The 23,242-nt window shown below is 39.9% G+C and overlaps 1 protein-coding gene across 4 annotated transcripts in view; it reads left to right on the plus strand.

Annotated features, from left to right (window-relative positions):
* Positions 1-642: 642 nt before the first annotated feature.
* adam23b (ADAM metallopeptidase domain 23b) overlaps positions 643-23,242 on the plus strand; it is a 42,250-nt gene continuing 19,650 nt past the window's right edge. For 2 of the 4 annotated variants that reach the window (XR_014771317.1, XM_084725092.1), the window contains exons 1-11: positions 643-909; positions 1,568-1,785; positions 3,682-3,758; positions 13,292-13,355; positions 15,557-15,639; positions 15,771-15,834; positions 16,585-16,657; positions 17,932-17,999; positions 18,901-18,966; positions 19,197-19,265; positions 21,871-22,037. Coding sequence is in view for 3 of the 4 variants with exons in the window: in XM_084725092.1 (XP_084581218.1) it covers positions 834-909; positions 1,568-1,785; positions 3,682-3,758; positions 13,292-13,355; positions 15,557-15,639; positions 15,771-15,834; positions 16,585-16,657; positions 17,932-17,999; positions 18,901-18,966; positions 19,197-19,265; positions 21,871-22,037 (1,025 nt within the window). In the remaining variant the exon portion in view is untranslated. The remainder of the gene's footprint in view (positions 910-1,567; positions 1,786-3,681; positions 3,759-13,291; positions 13,356-15,556; positions 15,640-15,770; positions 15,835-16,584; positions 16,658-17,931; positions 18,000-18,900; positions 18,967-19,196; positions 19,266-21,870; positions 22,038-23,242) is intronic. The other 2 variants (XM_084725093.1, XM_084725091.1) reach the window with 2 other exon arrangements.

The following is a 23,242-nucleotide window of genomic DNA, read 5'->3' on the forward strand; positions in this document are numbered from 1 at the left end:
GAGGGCACTTCATCGTGTTTTATCTACAGGAAGGTAACTCTAGAGGGCACTTCATCGTGTTTTATCTACAGGAAGGTAACTCTAGAGGGCACTTTGTCATGTTTTATCCACTGGAAGGGCACTCTGAGAGCACCTTCTCATGTTTTATCTACTGAAGGGCACTCTAGTGGGTGCAGTGGAAACAATTAAAGGAAGGATGTCAAAACTGGAGTCTTTACATTTATAGCAGTCTTTACAAATAATCAACAATAGCCAGTACATGCATGATGCATTCTAACAAACAGGATGGGGTAGCACAATTAATAAATCTACAATGAACATAAAACATTATTATTGGGATAAACAATTTTACCATATTTGGCACTGGGGTAATATTGTGATATTTGAATTAGGTTACTGACTGTATTTTTTTTAACAGGTAATTGGTAATAGTATGTAAGCATCAGTGTCAGGGGGTCATTTCCTGTTTTCTGCACGGGTTTTCTGTGGCCCTGGATGGAGGAAGGACATGTTTGTGCTCACCGAGGAGGAGTCTGCTGCCGGTTGACTGCCAGTAGCTCCCTGCCTGGCCACCGCCTTCTTTCTGCTCCCATCCTCCCCTCCCCTCCCGTCCTCCTCCTCCTCCTCCTCTTCCTCACCCTCCTCCCTCTCCTCCTCCTGCACTTCAACAGCTACTGCAGCAGCGGCAGCAGCAGCAGCAACCCGGTGCCTCCCGGATCCATGAAGAAAACCCCCCCTGCACGGCACCACCTCCTCGCCACGATGATGGGCCGCAAGCTATTCACTGCGTTGATGTGTTGATATTGAGATATTTCAGTTATCAAATATGAATCATGCATTTGATATTTCTGACCACTTTGCTCGTCAGCGTCCTCTCGCCTTGGCTTCATCCATCACTAGCGTCATCCGGTACGTATTGCAACATTGGGTTCTGGCTTTATTTGGTCACTTTAACGTCAGTAAATATATCTTACACTTTCTGTGTTTGGTAAAAATAATCTCTGGAGATGTACTGCAGGTGCTCAGCATCGCGTTTTTCCCCTAAAAAGAGAGGGAAGTGTTTCATTTAATATGCGGCGTCTCCAGCGTGATGGTGCATGAGGCAGACTACAGCATCTCAGCATCTTTTGTTCAGCTTATAAAAAACTCCCTTTTTATTATGTATTACTACCATATTTTAATTAAAAGTGACTCTTTTTTACTCACGTGTATGGTATTATATTGTCTGAGGCTATATGTATTGCATAATACACACTGCATTTATCAGTCTGCTGCAGAGTTTTTCACTTAAAGCAATAGGCATATCAAAAGTATCCCTCAATGAAATGAAGCAATCTATATTCTGTATTATAAATCAGCTTAACTGCCATATGTGGTTGTCTGTAGACTACGGCATGTAGCCAATCTTACTGAACTGTGTCCTGAAGAATTGCAATGAAAGCCTCAGTATTATCAATGCTTTCATGAATAAAGGATGACAGTTGGCGCTGTGTGTGTGCATGCATTTGGACCTGATCAGGTTTTTTTTTTAAAACGTCTGTGCTCTGGTGGATATCCTCTCTTGCAGTTTCTCAAGGAGTAGAGGACAAGGTTGAGAGGGACGCAGTGCCAGCCCTGCTGAAGCAACAGGCAACTGCAGCACCTGCCACAGATAACAGTACACACCATGCAGTAGAGCATATGATCACCTACCCCTCACGGCTGATCTACTACCTGAACGAGGACTCGGAGAGCACCTATCATGACCTGGACACCCGGGCCAAGAACCAAGCCTCAGACGGCCAGGTGAGCCAGCGTCAAGGAGGGATGGGTGAGGGAGATAATGGGAGGTGGTGAGGTGATATTTCTTACAAAGACCATCTTAATCTATAGCAGGAGTTTTTGATTGCTTAATATTATGCTGTGTGGTTGAAGCGTTGACATTTTAAGTCCATTTTATGGCTTGTGCTAAACCTTAACTCTATCTTTAAAGACATAATGTGCAAACTTTTTCCAAAAAAAGACAATGTATAGACTCATATAAACATAATCACATTCAGTCATCAGTTATCACTGGAAGCATGTGGTTGTCTGTGTATCTGGAGAGACCCTGCCCTCTGCCCATATTTCCTTATTCTCTCATTATTTTGCTGCGCTTGAGACACTTTATTAACACAAAACATCTGTATATGACGTCCTGGGAATGAGACTCAACAACCTTTCTGCCTGTAACGGTCACATATGCAAAAAACACTATTTTATTGTTTTTCAATATAAAATAACTTTACTTGTCTGAAGAACCCAGAAGCATGTGAAAAGACAGTCCTCTCTCTTTTTTGCCCGCCCCATCTTTCGGAAAATGTGTGTTTCAAAACGCCAGACAGATTTGCCACACCTTATGATGTCCCAAATATATTGGCACCACCTCCTGCTAGGATGGATGTTGCGTCAATCTGCAGATTGGAGCAGATCAAGCGGGCAGGAAGTCAGACACAGAAACAACACAGAGAGTCTGGTCAGTTTTCAAAATAAGACATGTCATTCAGACTTGCGACCATAAAAACTATTTAACTATGTAACTTACTTATTTATGGCAGAAGCACAAAAAGCAAGGAAAAATGACCAGATCAACAAAATCTCAAAGTCAGCATAATCAGGTGGACAAAATGCTCCGCTGCTGAAGCACTCTGGTGGAAACAAAGAGTAAGGCACGTTTTTTTTTTATTTTACTTCAATCTTCAGATTGAACTACATGTTTCCTCAAAATGACGTGCAACCTAAACTGAGGTACATTTTCTCTCATTCGGTGGGTGTGTCAGACCTGTAAGCCATATATATATAAATGCTGCCGTATTAAGAAGGCAGTGCAGTGCACTTGGCATAAACAACACCAGACGGGGACTTATCATTAAGCTCAGCCTGGTAGTTGCCTTAGGGTGGAAGCTACCAAGGGCCACATAAAAGGCCCCATAATCGTATGGGTAAGAATTGTTTTTAACTTTTATTTTCACTTTTACTTTTGCTTTTACTTTGCTAATTAATTATGTCCTCTTAAAAAATGTTAATGCTAAAATGGCATCAGTACCTCAAGGTGTTGCAGTGACTATTTCATAATCTTACTGCGCATCTGTGGACAGACAGTCATCAACTCGTGTAAACAAACATTTTGGCGTGGTGTTCAGACTGTTGAAGAATGAAGTGAAGCTACCCCAGCAGTGCTGACAAAAGCAGGAAGCTGAAAGATCAGAGCAGACTGGGTTTTGGGAGGGGTCACAGGAGCTAAAACTGAGTGTTTCTTGTAGACGGTGAAACACGGCGCTGCAGCGGCGGCCAGAATGAGAAAAGTACTGTGCTTTTACAACATTAATGCATGTAAGCCTATTCCATTAGAAAACTCCCAAATGAATGTATGAACCTGAAAATGGGTATAATGGGTCTCCTTTAATACCATCTTACTGCACAGCATCAGACTAATCAAGGGTACCCATCACAGCACATTAAAAGATAAACTTAAACATCTGTTTAAGAACTGGAGTGATGCCAGAGTGACCACACTGAAGGAAGCCTTTCTTCCAGTGCACCCACTGTACATTACCATCTGCCATTTATCCACCACATCTGTTATTTGTGCGCCATCGTGCTGTAGATAGATGATGTTGAAGCAGCCATCATCTGCAGTGACTGCTTTTCTCTCCCTCACAGGCGGTCCACCTCGCCCAGGCCAGCTTCCAGTTAGAGGCGTTTGGCACCAGGTTTGTTCTGGATCTAGCGCTGAACAAGTAAGTCCTCCTCATTTCATCCAACTACAGTCATTCATTTTTGCTAAATTATTTATTTCATAGCTAGTCAACCACTGTTATCAGTAAAAGAAAATTCTCACTGTAGAGCCATATGCAGTAGGGTTGCTACAATATAAGATTTTCTCTACACGATTAATGTGGCCAAAGGATTTCATGAGAGCAATCTATAAGAAATTTGGGGTAAAAAAGCAGTCAAATGCTTTTTTAACTTTATTTGTTGTGCGTTTTGTCACAGTGTCATGTCAGTGTGTTGGTGGAGGTGTTCGAGGAGGGAGACAAAGCGAGAACAGAAAAAAATGGAAACGATTTAGAAGCATATCGTATGGTTTATGAGATGATGGATTAATTAAACAGTATTATCAAATGTATAGAGCTGGGTATCATTTAGAAATTTTAGATACCTGTACTGCTACTGATACCTTGACTTCCATACTGCTCCCTTAAGGAGACCTATTTCAATACCAATTTTATAAAAATCCATTTTAACAAAAAGAAACTTACACATTACAACATCTTTCTTTCTATCTATATTTTATTTTTTAACACTTTCTGCGTTTACTGTCAGTCAGACTCAAATACAAGATTATGAAATGATTCATGTGAAAGTTATATTTATTTCTCTACATCTGAGTTGACAAGTACAAAGTTAGCACGACCCATAGAGTCGTAATCGCCACATTTGGCAATGAGAAATACACTAGGTTGAAATAAACTGGAATTTCCCTTTAATCATATCAAATTTCTAGACCTGTGGTTAAACTTCCACTGAATGATTTGCATGTCTCTCGCAACAGTATCTGCCTTCGGGGTCGTGTTGACATTAATGTGCAGATGGTTGAAAATCTCAGAATGTCTCATCCTGAGGTTAAAGAGAAGCTGTCTAAACGTTGTCCAAACATTTCTGCTACAACGGATCCACGCTGACACAAATACCGTGGCATAAAAAAATGGCACAAAAAAAAATTGTCTGAAACCATCAAAGGAAAATGTGTGATTCAGGGTTTTATTTCTGAAGGCAGGGGTATTTAGTTTTACTAATTAAAATGTAGGCCTGATGTAAGCCAAATGTGTGTTGTAAGCTGTTTTTGTGAGAGTGGAGAGAGACACAAAAAACCTGGTCAGTAAGTAAAACTCTGATCCCTGTGCATCAATTAGGAGAGGACCAGAAAACTTAAAGGGGAAATGTGCCAAGTTCAAATTTTGAAATAATTTCTATTCCTGTCTGTAACTTATGTTGTTGTTTGCCTGTTTCACGTTAATTAGAGTTCATATTAATGCTGAATGTTTGCAGAATGAGTAAGTGTCTGTTAATGAGTCGAGAGACATCATTGATAATCTTTTAGAAAGAGTAGATGTTCATAACGGTTGAATTGAGCGATATGTTAATGGTGTCTGGCAGGTAGTGAGACAGGCAGTCACTGAACTCAAACTCCAGTGTCTATTTTCAGAACAGGGCTTTTGTTTTCAGGAGAACAGGCTTAACTTTACATTGATAGACAACTGACGGTCATAAACAGCTGATTGACTTATAGCGTAGGAGTCATTGTCGCTTGTTATTCAGGTTCTAATGTTGTGCTCATCCTGTGCTCCTGCAGTGCTCTTGCGGCCTACCTGACCTCACATGAGTCTGGGGAAGAGGGGGTGGGGGGAAACAGTTCAACCACAGACTGTATATTAAATAGGATTTCAACCTATTTAATTTATCTTATATGGCTTCAACTCGCTATTTGGACTGCAGTTTTGATGTGCAAGTGTTACATATTCCTCCTTTAATATTATATAACCAGGTTGCTTTATGCTCCAAGTTCACATCATATCCCAAACATGATCAGTGTGAGACTGAGAAAAGTTATTTTGTAAGCAGAAGATGTGTGAGTGCTCGGCAAAGATGAATTTAACGTGAACATCATTGAGTTGTTTGACTATGAAAACGAAACCCTCTTTAGTGACCAGAAACGGCCGTGGATACACTGTATCTCTGCAAGATACTGAACTGTGAACCAGCAAGATGTGTCATAGCTGAAACCCAAAATGACAGCACTTGTGATTCCCGTCTGTAGATGGCTGTTGTTTGTAAGCGATATGCACTGTTATACGTCAGATCAGTGATTAATGCACCGTCAGTCGAAGATAATGTAATTGAACAGGTCAGCACACTGGTTTCCAGATTCCTCCAAGTGTTAAGAGCAATCTTAGTTCAGCTGCCAGACTGCAGACAAAGACAAACTGTTTTCCAAAATGATCTGGAAAACCAAAGTCTCAATCTTTAATGAGCTTTGATTGGTTTACATCAAACTAAGCATAGAGACAGTTATTCTGCGGACTGTGATCGGTGTCCCATTTGGAGACTGGAGGCTCCGGACACTCAATGATATTGATCTACTCCTTTCACAAAGTAGCCGGCTCTACATATGTGAAGGCTTAATGTGCATGTGAACAAGGACTTTGAGGTGCTAATTGGATTTCAGGCCTGTTAATGGAATTTAAAGCTGGATTGTGTAAAAAAATATTGTAATATTATATTGTCTGCACAGCTGAGTGCTGTTAGATGTTGAGACCCACATATCTCTGCGGTTAGATTTGTTGTCTATGTGCAGGTCTCTAGTTCGCAGCCTGCTGCTCTTCTGTCTAATAATACAAAATAACCAGATCCACTACTGAGATAGAGTCATAAATCCGGGTTATTTTTATACTTACTTTTACATCACGAAAGCTAGGGCTGCACAGTTAATCAAAATATTATTGAAACTGCAACTTGGCCAAGTGTAATATCCAAATCGCACAAGCTGCAATGTTTTTTTAAAGGAAAAATGCGACAAAACTGCATTAAAATGACGTAGTGTAGAGCTGCAGAGATGCACTGTCCTGTACAAATGTTGTCCTTTAGATGTAAAAGAACATGCCAACAAATGTCATATCATCATGATTTTAGTAGTGTTTTTCAGTGCGAATGAAAATTGTGATGCAAAAATGATCACTCACATTCATTGTGAATCATATCGCGATTGTGATGTCTGTCAAAAATAATTTTAATAAGATTTTTAAGAAAAACATCACTTTTTCAGGGTTTTGCTGATTACCAGGGCAAGTAAAATGCCATTAAACTCACTTTGCTGGCTGGGCAAAATGGTAAAAAAATACATCGATTAAACTATTTTGATGATCGATTTATGGTTAATGTAATTTTCATGCAAAATTGGCAGAAAATGCTGTTTTTCAGTCTCCTAGATATGGAGATTTAAATTGAATTGAGTTTTGCTTTGACAAAACAAGTCATTCAAAGACACGACCTTGGATTTTAAAAAACAGGGATGGACATTTGTCACTATTTTGAGACATTTTATGGACATTGCAGCCCTAGATTAAACATGACAATTAACTTTAGACTTCGTTATTATTTGATAGACTCTAATAAATAAAACAATGCGTACAGGGACAAATAAAAATTATTTCAGGCAAGTAGGTTTCTGACCCTGAAAAAAACATCCATGTTGAACCCTGCAGTCAGTGCTACTTTAGAGCATAATTTAATCTCCTCCATAAATTATGGAAAGCTTCACTTGACCTTAAGCCGTGATGAAGACTCTGAAAGTCTTCGTTGGCTAATCCATGGGTTATTAAAGGTTTTTTTATATTCACAATCAGTGTGCCTTGAAATTTTCTAGACTGCCCAACAATACCCTCAACTTCATTACTATTAAGATGGACAGTCTTTGTTTTAAATTTATCTGCTTTACCTGATTGGTTGAAGACATTTTATTTGGTTTGCTGGCTGTTGACACAGTAATAAAGGATGATCTGCCATCTTTATAGTTTGAGCATCATTTCAATGCCTCCGTAGAATCATTTGAAGTGCACATATCAGCAGCTATCTGCAGTGGATAGGATGTGTCTAACTGTGCAAATATAGAAGGTCAGATAATATCGGAAATACTCCAGAAATGATTAATTTTCTGTTGAGCACTTTGTTGTTTGGAGACCACATATCTGACGATGTTCACTGACGAGCTGATGCTTATCAGGAAGGCCAAAGGGAGAGTCATAATCCCCTGTGATAGCTTCAGTGTTTCTTTAAAAAAACATATTTTATTAGCTGAAGTCTATAGTATAGCATTCAAGATTTAAAGATTAGTATTTCCATTTTTCATATTTATCAAATCACAGTGGAAAATAAAAACAAACAAAAAACTGCAAAACAAACAAGATTTACTCAAAAATAAAAACACACACCCATCCTGGTAGCCTTAATGTTCAACTGAGTAAAATTCTACACTAAAATCATTTTAATTTTACTGTTAAACGTATAGTATTGCATCAACTACACAGACAAGGGACGGACAGAAGACCAGATGATTTAATAAATGTAAATGAGACAGGTGAGTCTAATTCAGGAGACAGTGCAGATAAGTTCTTAAATATGAAATTAAAGCTTGCTGTTTCTCAGTGAAATTATCATTATATCCTCTAAGTGCATATAATTTTTTCAAAGCTCAAGAAAATCATAAATTCTTAATGTTTCTGTCTGTTTTCATGCTCTTATATTGGTAACATATTCAGTGCGGTTTTGTGGCAGTGGAGTTGAAATATTGTCATGTGTTTGTGTTTTTGTGCAGGTATAGTTTGTAGCATATGTGAAGCAGCATAGAGACAGACACATGCGTCTCTCATCCTGACAGTCCCAGCTCACACAATCTGACAGCAGACTGACACGCACACAGCGCATCATATTTAACAGATATCACTTCTGTACACTGTCAGGCACAATACAACAGGAGCTCTCTACAGCAGCACAGAGGCATGAAAGTGTGACCTTGATTCCCAGCTGTTTGCTTGTGCCGTAGGTTATCTGTGAGATACATGAGCTAACTCCGGTGTGTGCCGTTTTTTTGTGTGAGAACAGGGGTTTGAATTCTGCTTGGTGTTGTAGCTGCGACAGTGCTGATCTAAATATAGATAGGTCTGCAACCTGCCAATGGATGCTACTGTATGTGCTTACCTTTTACTGGACTGCAAAGCAAAAAGGCTGATTTTTTTTTTTTTTTTTTACCACTGTGATGGTTTAATGTAAATCATATATTGAGAGAAACTGAAATGTGAAGGAGAACCCTGACCCTTCTTCAGAGTATCTCTATTTATTTAGCCTCAAAGCAGATTATTTCCATGTGTTAGAGGTATGACAGCGCCGTGTGTCACCGCAGGATTCAGAGCTGCATTTGATCTGGTGCCAGACGTGAGAACCTCCTGCAGTTTTTTGGTTCTCCCTCTCTTCTTCGCCTCTGTCTCGCCCTCGCTGCTGGTGCTGCTGCTGCTGCTGCAGTGTGTCACTCCGTCTCCTGTGGACTCAGAGACCTCAGGGCAGGACTCCCTGCTCCTCGTTTTTACACACTTTCACAGCCCTCACACACATTCAAACACACACACACACACACACATATCGTGATATAGTCTGAGAAAAAAGGTACTAATTAGAATCATAAAGGTTTGTTTGGCTAGGTGAACCCTTTTTGGTTCCTGGCAGAACATTCTATAAGGGTTCCACTTAGATCCCTTTCAGAGGTTTCTGCCTAGAACCCAACTTAAAGGGTGATACCTAGTTCTCCAACCAGAACCCCCTTGGCTTTTTTCCACCAAATGGGCTCTGGTTCTTGAACCAGATGTCCAGATGTCAACATATCAAGTGAACCAGCCCCACGTTTCCACCAGATTTGAGAACCCTCTTTGGGGTTTCTATCCACAATCTTTCCACCTTCTAAGGGTGCTTACGAGAACCCACCCAGAGGTTTCCACCGAGAACTTTTTTATATTCCAAGGGATTTATCTAGAACCTACCCAGGGGGTTCCACCAAGAACCCTTTTATATGCCAGGGGTTGAATCTAGACCCCTCACAGGGGTTCCACCAAGAATTCTTTAATGTTCTAAGGGTTTTATCTAGAACCCATGCAAGGCGTTCTACTGAGGACCCTTTTTATTATGGCACAAAGAACCTTTGATGAGAGAGTTCTTCAAGGAATTTAACAACCCTCTCTGGAGTTCTGTCCACAACCCTTTTATATTCCATGGGTTTATCTAGACCCCACTCAAGTGGTTCCACATAGAACCCTATTATATTCTAAGGATTTTATCTGGACCCTACCCAGCGGATTCCACTGAGAACCCTTTTATATTCCAAGAGTTTTATCTAGACTCCGCCCTGCAGGTTCCACCAAGAATCCCTTTATATTCCAAAGGATTAATCTACAACCCACCTATGGGGTTCCACTGAGATCCCTTTTATATCCCAAGGGTTTGATCTAGAACCCACCACGGTGGTTCCAATGTGAACCCTTTTTTTATTCCAAGGGATATATCTAGAACCCACCTAGGGGGTTCCACTGACAATCATTTTATATACCAAGAGTTTTATTTAGAACCCACCCACGAGGCTCTACTGAGAACCTTCTCATATTCTGATACAACAAACCTTAGGAGTTCTTCTAGAAATTCACCAACCCTCTCTGAGGTTCTGTCCAGGATCTTTCCAAGGGCACTGGCAAGAACCCACCTACAGGGTTCTACCTAGAGCCCTTCTATATTTCAAGGGTTTTATCTAGAACCCACCTGGGATGTTCTCCCGAGACGCTTTCATATCATGGTAAAAAGAACACTTGACAAAACTGTTTCTTCCAAAAAAGGAAGTCTAGTCTTACAACAAACCAATAACAAACCCTTTCTTCTTCTTTTTCTTCTTCTTCTTCTTCAAAAAAGGTTTTGGCTAGAACCCCATCACATCAGGAAAAACCCTTGTGGAACCCTCGTTTCTAGAGTGTACCCTCACATTCCAGTACTATACCTCTTCATGCTCTGCAATGCCCCGTCCCCCGCTCTCGCTCTCTCTCTCTCTCTCTACACACACACACACACACACACACTGATACAAACACTAGTGCACTCTAGCGTGGCCCACTCTGCTCGGCCTGCCTCATCTATTGGACTATAAATAGCCCCTCACTCAGGAACCTCTCACAGACGCCGCTCATGCCTTGACTCTTCCCTCATAATGGTGCACTTCCTGCTTACACACTGCTGAGCATCACTCAGAAATGTCACACTGCTGGTGTCACAAGAAAAGATCCATCACGTCCATCTCTTCTTCTTTCTTTTTCTGTGCTGCGATGCCACTACATGTCAACGCAGAGGAGGATGTTTTTGATTTGCAAGGTTACTCAGACAAAAAAAAAAAAGCGCCATTGTGGCAGAAATCGCAGCCTCTTGAAGTCAGCTGTCAGCTAACAGATTGAGTGTGTGCGTGGAGCGGGTGAGGGACGCTGACTCAGACAGCGGGAACTGCCGCTGAGGACTGTTGTGTTTCAAGGTGAAGCCGAGGCCTCGCAATCATTTATCACATTGGGCCTCATTGGTAGCTTTCAGACTGAGTTACTTGTTTCTGTTCCCGTTAAGTGTTCTGTTTTCCCAACCACTGATCTAAAACTGAGAGAAGAAACACTCATGATCATGTGGTTTCGTAATGGTTCCTTTATGTAGATATTGTGATTTAGAGCTGAAATGATTAATGAAGTAATAGACTAGTTATTGAATAAATCCCCGAATATTTTGATAATGGATTAATCTAAAGGTTAAGGTCCAAGGGTTCCAAACGGTTTCAGGGGAGGCTCAGTGAATGGAAGTGAAAAATATTACATGAGTTATTATGAAAAAGAAGATCACACAGATTAACTTAATGTGTGTGATTTGATTAAAGAGATCATTTAGAGATACAGTAGTTTTGGGGAATTTTACAGTTTTTCCACTTTCTAAGAGTGAAAATCTAATAAATGCCTTAGGACAGACCTTTTTTATATATTTGTTATAATCTGAAGTTATGTCAAACAGCAATTGTTGAGTGTCTTTGGGATCAAATAACATCATCATGAACACATAGCCATCCTGGAATTGACCAAAACTAAGAAAGTAAACAAAGGAGGGGTGCCTTTATGCAAGCTGTGTCTCAGGCTTTGAAAACGGGCAGATTTATCGATATTAGTCATTTTTTAAGAAATAAGAGCCAAAATTCTCTGATTACAGCTTCTCAAAGGTGAATATTTTCGTGTTTATTTAATCTTTAGTCTGAAGTCTTGAATTGAATATCAGTTAAGAATTGTTTGATACATGACATTTGGGGATGTCATCTTGCAGTGATCTGCTTTTTTTCCCACCATTTTCCATTGATGATGATGATGATGATGATTATCAGTAGTTGTAGTAACATTAAATGAGGCTGAAACTGAACCTCTGTCTGGAAAGCTTGTGTAGTTTGTGTAATGTAACTTGTGTAGTGGAGTCCTTCAACCATTGTGTAGTTGCAGTAGTATTACATGAGGCTGAAGCTGAACACTTGTCTGGAATGTTTGTGTAGTTTGTGTGATGTAACTTGTATAATGGAGTTCAATCATTGTGTACTATACCGATAACTGTGCTCTTTTTTCTTGATGTCTATGATTATTTATAAGTAGTAGTAGTAGTAGCTGTAGTAAGATTACATGGGGCTGAAGCTGAACACCTGTCTGAAAAGGTTTTGTAGTTGATGTAATGTAACTTGTGTAATGGTGTCCTTCAATCATTGTGCGGTGCTGTAGGATTTTGACTTGTGACATTCACATGTGCAGCTGATAGGCTGATAGATGGTCCTTTTGTGCATAATTTCCCATGATGTATCATTCAGAGTGTAAGTTTGCTGTTCCACAATACAAACGTTACTGTTTGTGTTTGTCTGTGTTTGTTCAGAACATGGTGGTTCCTGGAGGTTTATGTTGATAATTGTCACTGTTGTGCTTGTTTACTATTACACAGGAGTGAGGTGGCTAGTACATTTCCTCACCTTTATATTATGTGTTAATGCAGAAAAGAAGTGAAGAGTAATATACGCTGCTTAGCATAGTGTTTAGAAATAAAAGACACGTGACAAACATGTGGTGTTGGGGAATTAGGATCGGAATGTAGATCAGTGTTCTGAGACTGATACCCAGTGAATGCCCTACGTCAGCACTGGGCTCCAATACCGATATTAGATTAGATCAGATCGGTCTCATCTCTAGTTAGTTGCAGCTCCATAATGAGTCACTTTGATAATTCATTTTGCAAAATTAGTCAGTAACTGGGCTTTTTGCATCTTGTTTACGACCGTATTTATTCACATGCTTTTTGAAAGATTTTTATTCTGTTTGTGTGGTCTCGCTCTGCCTGTGATAATTAATTATCCTCAGAAGTAAATGCATCATAATTTCCTGAGGGCAGGCAACATTTTTTATCGCCGCTGCTCTTTTGGGATGCCACAGGAGTGTTTGTGCAGGCTGATCTAGCCACAGCGGTGATGAGTGTTCTTGTTTATATGCCAGCCAAAGCAGTACTCACCGTTAAATTCAAAACCACAATTTGTGAGTCAGAAAAACCAAAAACAGACAGACCTCTTGTGTGTTTTTATTGTTGCTGCATCACATCCTGCCGCCCTAACTAGCTGAAATCTCTCTTTTCACAGTGACTTGCTGTCTTCAGATTATGTCGAGATCCACTATGAGGGCGGCAAACCTGTCCTATCAAAGGTAACGTCGTCTTCTCTAGTCGTGACTGAAATGCTACAGTCTGGTTCTGTCTGTGGTACCTTCAGCCGGTACAAAGCATCCTGCTGGTTTTATTTTGTACAGTCATGCATGCTGTCTGCGAAGCCAAAGGCACAAATATGCTCTGTCTCATCTTCAGGAAATAGGATTTGAAATAAAAGACAGAAATGGGTGTGAGTTCCTGTAAATCAGTTTGTGCCGTATGTTATCTGTTATCGTCAAGCCTTCTGGTAATCGAATTAAAGCTGCGACTGTTTTGTGTCATCCAAATAACTGCAACTACACCCAGGAAATCTGTCTTTGAAAGCAAAGGAAAAAGGACAAAATGTACAGGAAGAAGAGTGACATAGATAGATAGATAGATAGATAGATAGATAGATAGATAGATAGATAGATAGATAGATAGATAGATAGATGTGAAAGTACATGGTTGTTACAGAAGAGAAACAAAGGAGAGATGGAGAGAAGAAGAGGTAAAAACAGGTTGGGAATGAGAGATGGCTTCTGCTTCTGCTGCTGCTGCTGCTGATTCAGGCTGGGCTGGGCCGGGCATACTGTAGCTGAATCAGCAGGGTTTTGCTCCCCTGCATCCTCCTGCTGGAGCTCTGGTCACGTGACTCGGGAGAGAAAGCCCTCTGCAGTATCAGTGCAGCGTGGGATGGGTGAAGTGAGAAGGAAAAGAGAGACAGAGATGGAGCGAGGGTGGGGAGGGGAGAATGTCCTCTGCTCACCCTGGATCTGACAGCTGAGTCACAGATAGTGCCAGGACCCACCTTGCGATGCATCAGCTGCACATCTTAACAAGCACAGACCCCCCGCTGAAATGCATTGCAAATATAGCAAATTGGCGTCTGTGAGACAAGCTGTTACCTCCTCTGTGGAGATGTTAGAAAATTCTAACACATGATAATTAAAGGAGAAATCTGTTATATATTTACTGTAATAAATCATAAAATGACAATGTTATGTCATCAGAGATTAGGGAAACATGACATATCGTAAAATTCTCTACTCTGACACCAAAGCTACAGCCACAGTGTCTTTGAAATTTACTTTTCAGGCTGGAATTAATTTTTATTTGACTGTTTCCCCTTAATTAGAGTCAAAATTAATGCTGAATGTTCACTGAATGAGTAAATGTCTCTTTATGAGTCGTAAGGAACCATTAATAACCTTTTAGAAGGGATAGATGTTTATAACAGTTAAACTGAACAATGTGTTAATGCAGTCTGGCAGGCAGTGAGAGCAGCAGTCACTGAACTTAGGATAACACTCTTAGCTTCACATCGACAGACAGCTGACAGTTATACACAGCTGATCAACGTACAGTGGAGAACTCGTTTTTGCTTGTTATTGCCAAATTACAATGTTGCACTTGTCTTGCGCTCCTGATTATGTTAATGCATTGTCTACTCTTTGATTAAATTGTTGTCAGAAACATTTTTTAGTGACTGTTTAGTTGTAAAGCAAAAACATTTGTAACCAGGTTGCTGTTCTCTTGGCTCTCATGTCTAGAAGGGAACCCCAGACCTGCGAATATCATGCGAGAGTGATCATTTTAACTATGATCTTTCTTGAACCCTAACCAAGTGTTTTCTGTCCCTAAACCTACTCATATCTTAAACAAAGTGTTGGAATATTATAAATCATAATCAATTTGTTTAGTGTGCACAATAAAGAAACAACACGTACAAATCTGTCAAGAGTGTCACAAATCTAGGGTTCCCTTCCAGAAACAACCATTTTTAACAGACTGCTGAAACTTAGATCGAACTGTCAAACTAAGCAGTGTTGATCAGAAATGGCTCATGATTCGGTTACTGCGTCACCTATTTCTCACCTTAAATGTTTTGAGGAACATATTTTAGTGCACTGTTGCTGAAATAAGAGAAAGTTATTCATTACAGAGATGACTAAATAACAACAAAGACGCAGGGAGTGTGATGTCATTCTCTGCTCAGAAAGGCATTTTTCCACTATATCTTTACATTACAAATAGTTGCTTGCTGACATCTCATGAGGCTGACTGTTGTATTTAGCGACTTTAAGTAAAATAATACGACACAGTGTAATGGAGAATGTAGACACAGTTTTGTGTGTTATGTTGCCAGTGTCGCTGCTTTCGTTTTGGCCTGGTGTTTGCTGTGATGGTGCATTAGCTGCACTGTATCTTCTTCCCTCAGGGTGGTGAGCACTGTTACTACCACGGCCAGGTGAGAGGGAACGAGAACTCCCGTGTGGCCTTATCTACCTGCAACGGGCTGCAGTAAGTGAACAGCAGAATCGTGTGTAATCCTCAACGTGTTCAGAATATCTACGGATACACTCGTCTCTGCTCCTATTGACTCACTATCGACTGTCTTCTCTCCCTCGTCTTCTCTCTTCTCTGCCCGGCAGCGGGATGTTTGACGATGGAGTCTATATGTATCTAATTGAGCCCTTACAACAGACTCATTCAATCGTAAGTTTATTCCTGTTGCAGAGATCCAAAATATGTGTCACACAAAGTTTTTGTCCTGATACTCATGCAGCATCACCTCCACCACACGTGCACAACACCCTGAGGACATCCTGTCCACCAGGGAGACGAGACAATGAAGCGTGTCTGGCCAAAATGAATTCTCACATGTTATTGAGAGCAGTAGCTTAAACTCTAGTATGCTCACTTGGGGTATTATTTAAAGGTTTACTCTGATCTGATCTGAAAAAAGAGAGGTGGACGTTTTCCTAAATAAAATTTTAATGAAGAAATTCAGATCCTGGTGAACTTTACTTTTTTTGGACCACCCATCTCTAACATAGTAACTTCTAACATCCAACAGTATAAGTGGCCCCCACTTCTGGGTTGTTGTGATCCAAAACAGGCCTAGTAATATCATCATAGCTATTTGTCCTGCCCTCTATTTGTGACTTTTTAAATTTATGTTTTGGCACAAAAATTACAAAATCATTATTAGTTTAGTTATTTGAAAATGGAAACTGTACATTAATCAACATTCAAACAAATGTAAATGTATCTGAGTTAACTACAGACACAGACACAGTTCAATATTATTTCTCCACATCTGTTTTATAATCACTACACTAAGTTTTAACGTTCTATTTTACTTGACAATTTAATCTCAACAGGTTTTGTCCTTCACCAGTAGTAGCGTCTGCATGTCTCAGTTCCTCTTCAATCTCCTAACACTTGTTTGCCTCACTCCTGCAGGATACAGCTGCAAGGCCTCACAAATTAAGAAGAACAGCCTCGCTTGACTGGAACAATGATTCAGAGGAACAGGGTAAGGGTTCCCACCTTTGACCACGCCTCTCTCGACCCTGACATTACCTTCCCTGTTCATCACAAAGTATGTAAGCAAGGCCACAGAGGTGCATCCTGGGTTTTAACAATGGAGCTCCAACCTGTGAAAGAAAACACAATTATAATGTTTTTGCAGCTTGAAGAAATAGTTTGTATTATTTGAAGTGGGGTTGTGTGAGGTATTTAACCTTAGTCGATTTATGACATATAGTAAATGGTGTCGGCACCCCCAAAGTAGGAGGACCATTTTCACCACTTTACTTTAAGGGCAGATAGCTTTTTACAACATAAACCCACTGCTAAACAAACCAAATATTACTCTCTCTCTAAACCAACCAAACTCCATAGGCAAAGTCAGTCATTTTACGCTGCACATCACGGGAGCTGCTGGTCTTGATCTGTTTGTTTGTTTGTGTTACTGTGTGACTTCAGTGTTTAAAAAGGATAGTTTTGATTCACCGAAGTCACACAACAAAAACAAACTAAGTGATTGGGGCAGTGGTAGTCTGGCAACTCCTGTGTTTTGCAAGTTAAAATGACTGATTTTGCCTATGGAGTTTGGTTGATTTAGAGAGAAAGATATTTGGCTTATGTAATGGCGGTTTCCTGTCATAAAACACTGTCAGACAGCAAAATAAAGCAGTGAAAAAGTTCTAAATACAGTGTACACTTAAACTTATATTGATTTTCTTAGGTTGACCTTTTTCTGTAGTGGTTAAAATACATTTTGTTGCTGACTCTATCCTCAGCACTTCATTGCCTAGCTTCCTCGCTCTTTCTCTAAACAGAAGGTCTGCTGACCACCACCTACTTTAGGTAATACACTGACTATTGTTAAGTACCTCATACAACCCCACATTAAATAATCCGAATTATCACTTTAACATTTTATAACGTAGTTTTGGTTAGTCAAAAACTGAAAATTACTGAGGAATTAACTGAAATTAATTGTGTAGTGTTAGAAATTGATGTTGTCAAATGAGCTAAAGGTCATTTACTACTTTCATGAAGCATGAAAAGTTGTGTTCCACTGATGCCAGCAGTTTTGCCAAGTTTGATGTCTCTACTCTAGTCTAGCACACTTAATGTAACACAGTACTTCTTGGGGAATTCCAGGAAACAATTTTGAAAATTCTGGGAAAAGTATTAGAAAAACATGACCCTGTGGGCTTGAACTCATGACAGAGACTTACCCAGTTGTAAATACTTTATATGTTTGTTGAAGTGTCACTGGTTCCTTGTGTGTGTTCACAGCTGAGGAGGAGCAGCTCTTCTCGGAGTTGGATGACTTATCCTGGCTGAAGCGCAGGAAAAAGCGAGCAGTAAGTCTCTGATCTCACTTTTTTAATGAAGTAATGCAACAAACTTGACTTCACCCACCCTTGGGCTGTCATACAAAGAGTTTAAGGGTATAGCTCAGATTATTTGAAGTGGGGTTGCATGAGGTATTTACCAATAGTTAGTGTTTTACCTACAGTAGTTGGTGGTTGGCACGCCCCCACTTTGGAGAAGCAGAAGGAGTGCCAGCATGGAAGCTAAGCAAGGAACTGCTGGGGACAGGGGTCAGTAGAAAAATGCATTTTAGCCACTTAAAAAAATCCAATATTTTGTATGCAATATTTAGAATATTTTCACCACTTTACTTTGCTATCTGACAGCTTTTTCCGACGGGAAGCCGCTGTTAAATAAGCCAAATATCGCTCTCTCTTGCTTAACCAAACTCCTTATGCAATAACAGTAATTTCACCTTGCAGAACACAGGAGTTGCTTGTCTGCCGCTGCCTCAAACAGTTAGTTTTTTTGTGTGTTGTTGTGTGACTTTGATGAATCCAAACTAACCTTTTAAAACACCAAAGTCACGCAACAACACAAACGACCTAACCGATGGAGGCAGCTGCAGAAAAGCGAGGTAAAATAACTGATTTTGCCTGGTTAGTTTGGAAAGAGCAATATTTGACTTGGATAATGGTGATGGTTTGTCAGAAAAGGTTGTGTAACGTGTCTGTGCCTGTACACCTCTCTGCTTCTCCAAACTAGTGGCATGTCGACTGCCATCTACTGTAGGTAAAACATTGACTGTCCCCATACAACCACACTTTAAACAATCTGAACTACCCCTTTAATAACTTTGCAATAGTGCAAATGCTCAGAGTGTCATAATGGGACTGTTGAAAGAAGACGATCCACTACCTGATAATTGCTGATGTTTTTTTTATTTTGCAGATGCCTCGCACTATATTTGAGGAGATGAAGTATTTGGAGATCATGATTGTCAGTGACCACAGTATGGTATGTGTTCCCATTCAAAGCAACGACAGCAACACTCACTTTCTTTTATCTTTTCATATTGTGTAACGGATATTTTCTCTTGTATATCAGGCAGCTCATTAACATTTCAGACATACTCTGTTTTTATCCCACAAGGGGGAGTTACTTTATTGAGTGAGCACCATCAAATCACTGCAGCATATACGTTTATATTGTTTATATGCCTTTGTTCTTCCTCTTTGTGCCTGCAGTTTAAACGACACAAGACCAAGCAGCACACAAAGAATTTTGCCAAGTCAGTGGTGAATCTTGTGGATGCTGTGAGTAAACTCCTCAGTTACCCTTTGAGAAATGTGTAGTGTGTGCTTCATATAGATCCACTTCAGAATGTACACACGTAAAATTTGTTCTTCTTATTTGCCATTCTTGCAAAGTGGCTCTGGGGATGGAAATGTTGGTTGGTTGGTCAACCACTTTGGTCCAGACTGAAAACTCTCAACAAGTTTTGGATGGATTGCCATGACTACATTTATGGTTCCCAGAGGATGAATCCTAATGATGCTGGTCATTCATTTCCTGCTAATTCAATAAAATATCCCTAAATATGATGGATTGACACAAATCTTGGTACAGACATTAATTTTGAATAATTCCCAAAAGAAATAATCCCAATGACTGATTATCTTCATCAGCAGGAACAAGACAACATTTGTCTCTTTTGTTTAGAGGTAACTAGTAAATTGCACATTAACATACTAAACTAAGAAAGTAAACATAGTAAACATTAAACTTGTAAAGATCTGCAAGTATGCATTGTTATTGTGAGTGTGAGATTGTTGACATCCTGATGTGAGCATTTGGTTTAATATACAGCTTCACGGAGCTGCTGGCATGGCTGTTTTATAAATAAGGGTAAATAGGACGAGGTGGTCGTGCCAAGAAAATTAATAAAATAGAGCAGAACTAGGCCTGACTACTCCTACCTCTGAAGACAAACAAAAGACCTAACTTGCTTACCTAAAAAAGAGCTTCACCCAAACGAATACAGACGTACATACCATCTAATGCTCGTATAAAAATGGGATCTGTCTGTAGATACGTTATGCGAATAATTTGACCTTTGGCCTTTGCGTTTACACTTGGTATTTTTAATACTTTCTCGTCATCCTGACTGAGATCAGACCTCTGTCCTCCAGAACAACACCTGCATGTGAGTAATCTGAACTGGTGGCAAATTAGTCCCAGTCTAACTTTAATAATCACAGTTTTGGGAGTTGTTGAGTCAGAGGAAACTTTATAAACATTTTGAAATACAGTCTATGATGAATTCTTAATTATTTGCACCCTCTTGTAAATTTGGCACATGTAATACATTAAGTTATTCCTTTCTTTGTATAAAAATTATTGTGTCAGTTTGTTCCATTGTGTTGCAGTACTGGCGCGTACATCAGAGGTTCCCAAAATTCCCCAACATTTTCCATGCCAAGGCCCCCCAGTTGGTGTGGGCCCCCTTTTTGCAAGATGTCTTAAAAATCTCAAAGTCAACTGTTTTTGTCCTCTGTAGGGTGCTTTTATATGAAGTGACAATGAAGTTTAGTAGTTTAGATGGTTTTAAACACTAATTTGTGAGAGCCCTGAAGCACAGAACACATTCTTACATGCAGCGATAAAGCAATACTTAATTTATGCCACATCAAACTAGTTTTACTAGTTTTACTTGGCCAGGAGTTCATCAGATTTTTTGCAGTTGAGCTTTTGTCAGCTCTGATGTTGGTCTGCTCGCCAGGTCTTTTTGCTTTTAAGGACAGCAGAACAGCTTCTTGTCATGTGGCAGTCAAGTCAAGTCAGTTTTTTTGTTTAGCGCCGAGCATCGAGATCCTGCATCAACCTGTCAGGGTTTATTTTGCAATAATGACCTGCTCACTGTACATTATCCCGCTTATTAAATGGTTACTTACCCCCAAACATTCTATAATTTGACACAAAATTGTAATAAGAGAGAGATCATTTTATTGTTCCTTCTAGTCGATGATGAGAACTGTGTCCATAGCAACGGTCTGTTCTTCATAGCAACGGTCTGTTATACCTAGCAATACAGAAATAACAGATCTTAGAATGCTGTAATTTACCAATTAGAATTGAGTATTTAACCTAGTCATGTAATAAATACTAACAGAAGTTATCTCAGGGCACTTTTTATATAGAGCGGGTCTAGACCATACTGTCTATAACATTATTTTACAGAGACCCAGGAGTTCCCACAAACAGCAAGCACTAGGTCCAGGCCAGCGGTGATGACTTCTGATGTGAAGACTGATGTTTTGACTGGCAGTCATTTCTAAAGATGGCCACGGCAAATAAAATTGCAATGATATATTTTATTAGAAAATATATTTTAATAATTGATATGATAATAATTTTTTTCATGGCACAGAATAGATGTATAATCAGTTATTAGGGGCATGTCTCTTTCAGCCTTCTCACTTTCTCACTCTCTAAATTTGAACAACAGTCTATATTTTATGGCAGCTAAAAAGAAAAAGGCTATCTGTAACTTATGTAGCACATTGTACAGATGCATTTACACCTAAGATCCTGAGATCACTGTGAGCCAGACTACCTCCAAATGTGGTTAGGCAGATTTGATCACATTTACACCTTGAATTAATGTGTGTTTTTCCATAATGAAGTACATCTCTCTAACCCTGAGTCAGCCCCATAGGTGTTTTCTCTGTGTTGTCATCATGAGTATTAACACTCCCATGTTCCTTCTGTTCCTCGGTGTGATGTATCCCCTTGACTGTCCTCCTCAGACAGTACAGATTCAAACTCTCACCCAGTGTTGTTCTCCTCTCCCTGTGCTGTTGCCTCTGTCTCTCTCTGTCTTTCTTTGTTCCTGCCATTCACTGCTCACTTCAATGGCAGGTCTTCAAAGACCAGCTACACACACGTGTGGTGCTCGTTGCTGTGGAGATCTGGACCGACAAGGATCACATCCCCATCAGCGTGAGGCCGCTGGAAATGCTGCGGGATTTCGCCAAATACCGGCAGCAGAGTATCAAACACCACGCGGATGCAGTCCACCTCATCTCGTAAGTTCTTTATTTAAATAAAATCTGTTCCTGTCACTGCTCTGTCAAAATAGAAAGAGTAGGATCTTTCCCAATTTGGTATTACAGACCCAAATCCTAATTTTAGGAATCCTATCTAATCTTATGTCATCCTATTTTATCTCAAGTTAGGAAATCCTGAATCCAACATCGTTTATCAACCAACACCACTTTTCTCATCTCACCAAGCTAAACAACTTTGTAACTGTAGGTTTTTTTTAAATAAACTGAAACATATATTACAACATATTCCAAGGATGTACTTTTTGGAAAATTTACAACAATGTCTAAAAGAAAGACCTTGAGTTAAGATAGCAGACACAGCGTCCACTGTATCCAGCATATATTGTGTAAAAGCAACATAAGAGCAGCTACAAATTGAACAAGTTAGCTAACACTACCATTAGCTGTTGTTAGTGAACAATACTGTAAGTTACACCTACTAAGAGAACCCTACCGTTAGCTAGTTAGGAAGCTAACCACTACTCCAGTGACTGGCACTTAACTTCAAGACAGATGACTTTTAAGTTTTTGTAAAAACACACCTCCAAGATGACCGCTGCCTGGCTAAAGAAGCTGAAGGTAAAGGTGATGGACTGGCCGAGCATGTCTCCAGACCTAAACCCTATTGAGCACCTGTGGGGCAAGATGGAGGAGTGCAAGGTCTCTAACATCCACCAGCTCCGTGATGTCATCATGGAGGAGTGGAAGAGGATTCCAGTGGCAACCTGTGAAGCTCTGGTGAACTCCACGCCCAAGAGGGTTAAGGCAGTGCTGGAAAATAATGGTGGCCACACAAAATATTGACACTTTGGGCCCAATTTGGACAGTTTCACCTAGGGGTGTACTCACTTTTGTTGCCAGCGGTTAAGACATTAATGGCTGTGTGTTGAATTATCTTGAGAGGACAGTAAATTTACACTGTTATACAAGTTGTACACTGACTACTTTACATTGTATCAAAGTGTCATTTCTTCAGTGTTGTCCCATGAAAAGATATAATTAAATATTTGCAGAAATGTGAGGGGTGTACTCACTTTTGTGAGATACTGTAACTGCTGCATAAAATAACAAACCAACATAACGTTTATGCATGCTTTGGCCTTGTTCTCATACTATTCTCTCTTCTTTTTTATTAAGTCTTTTAAAGTTCATGATCCTCTTCTCACATCTGTGCTCACTGTACA

Source organism: Lutjanus erythropterus, chromosome 8 (assembly GCF_056507025.1).
Source record: "Lutjanus erythropterus isolate fLutEry1 chromosome 8, fLutEry1.hap2, whole genome shotgun sequence".
Classification (NCBI taxonomy): domain Eukaryota; kingdom Metazoa; phylum Chordata; class Actinopteri; order Lutjaniformes; family Lutjanidae; genus Lutjanus; species Lutjanus erythropterus.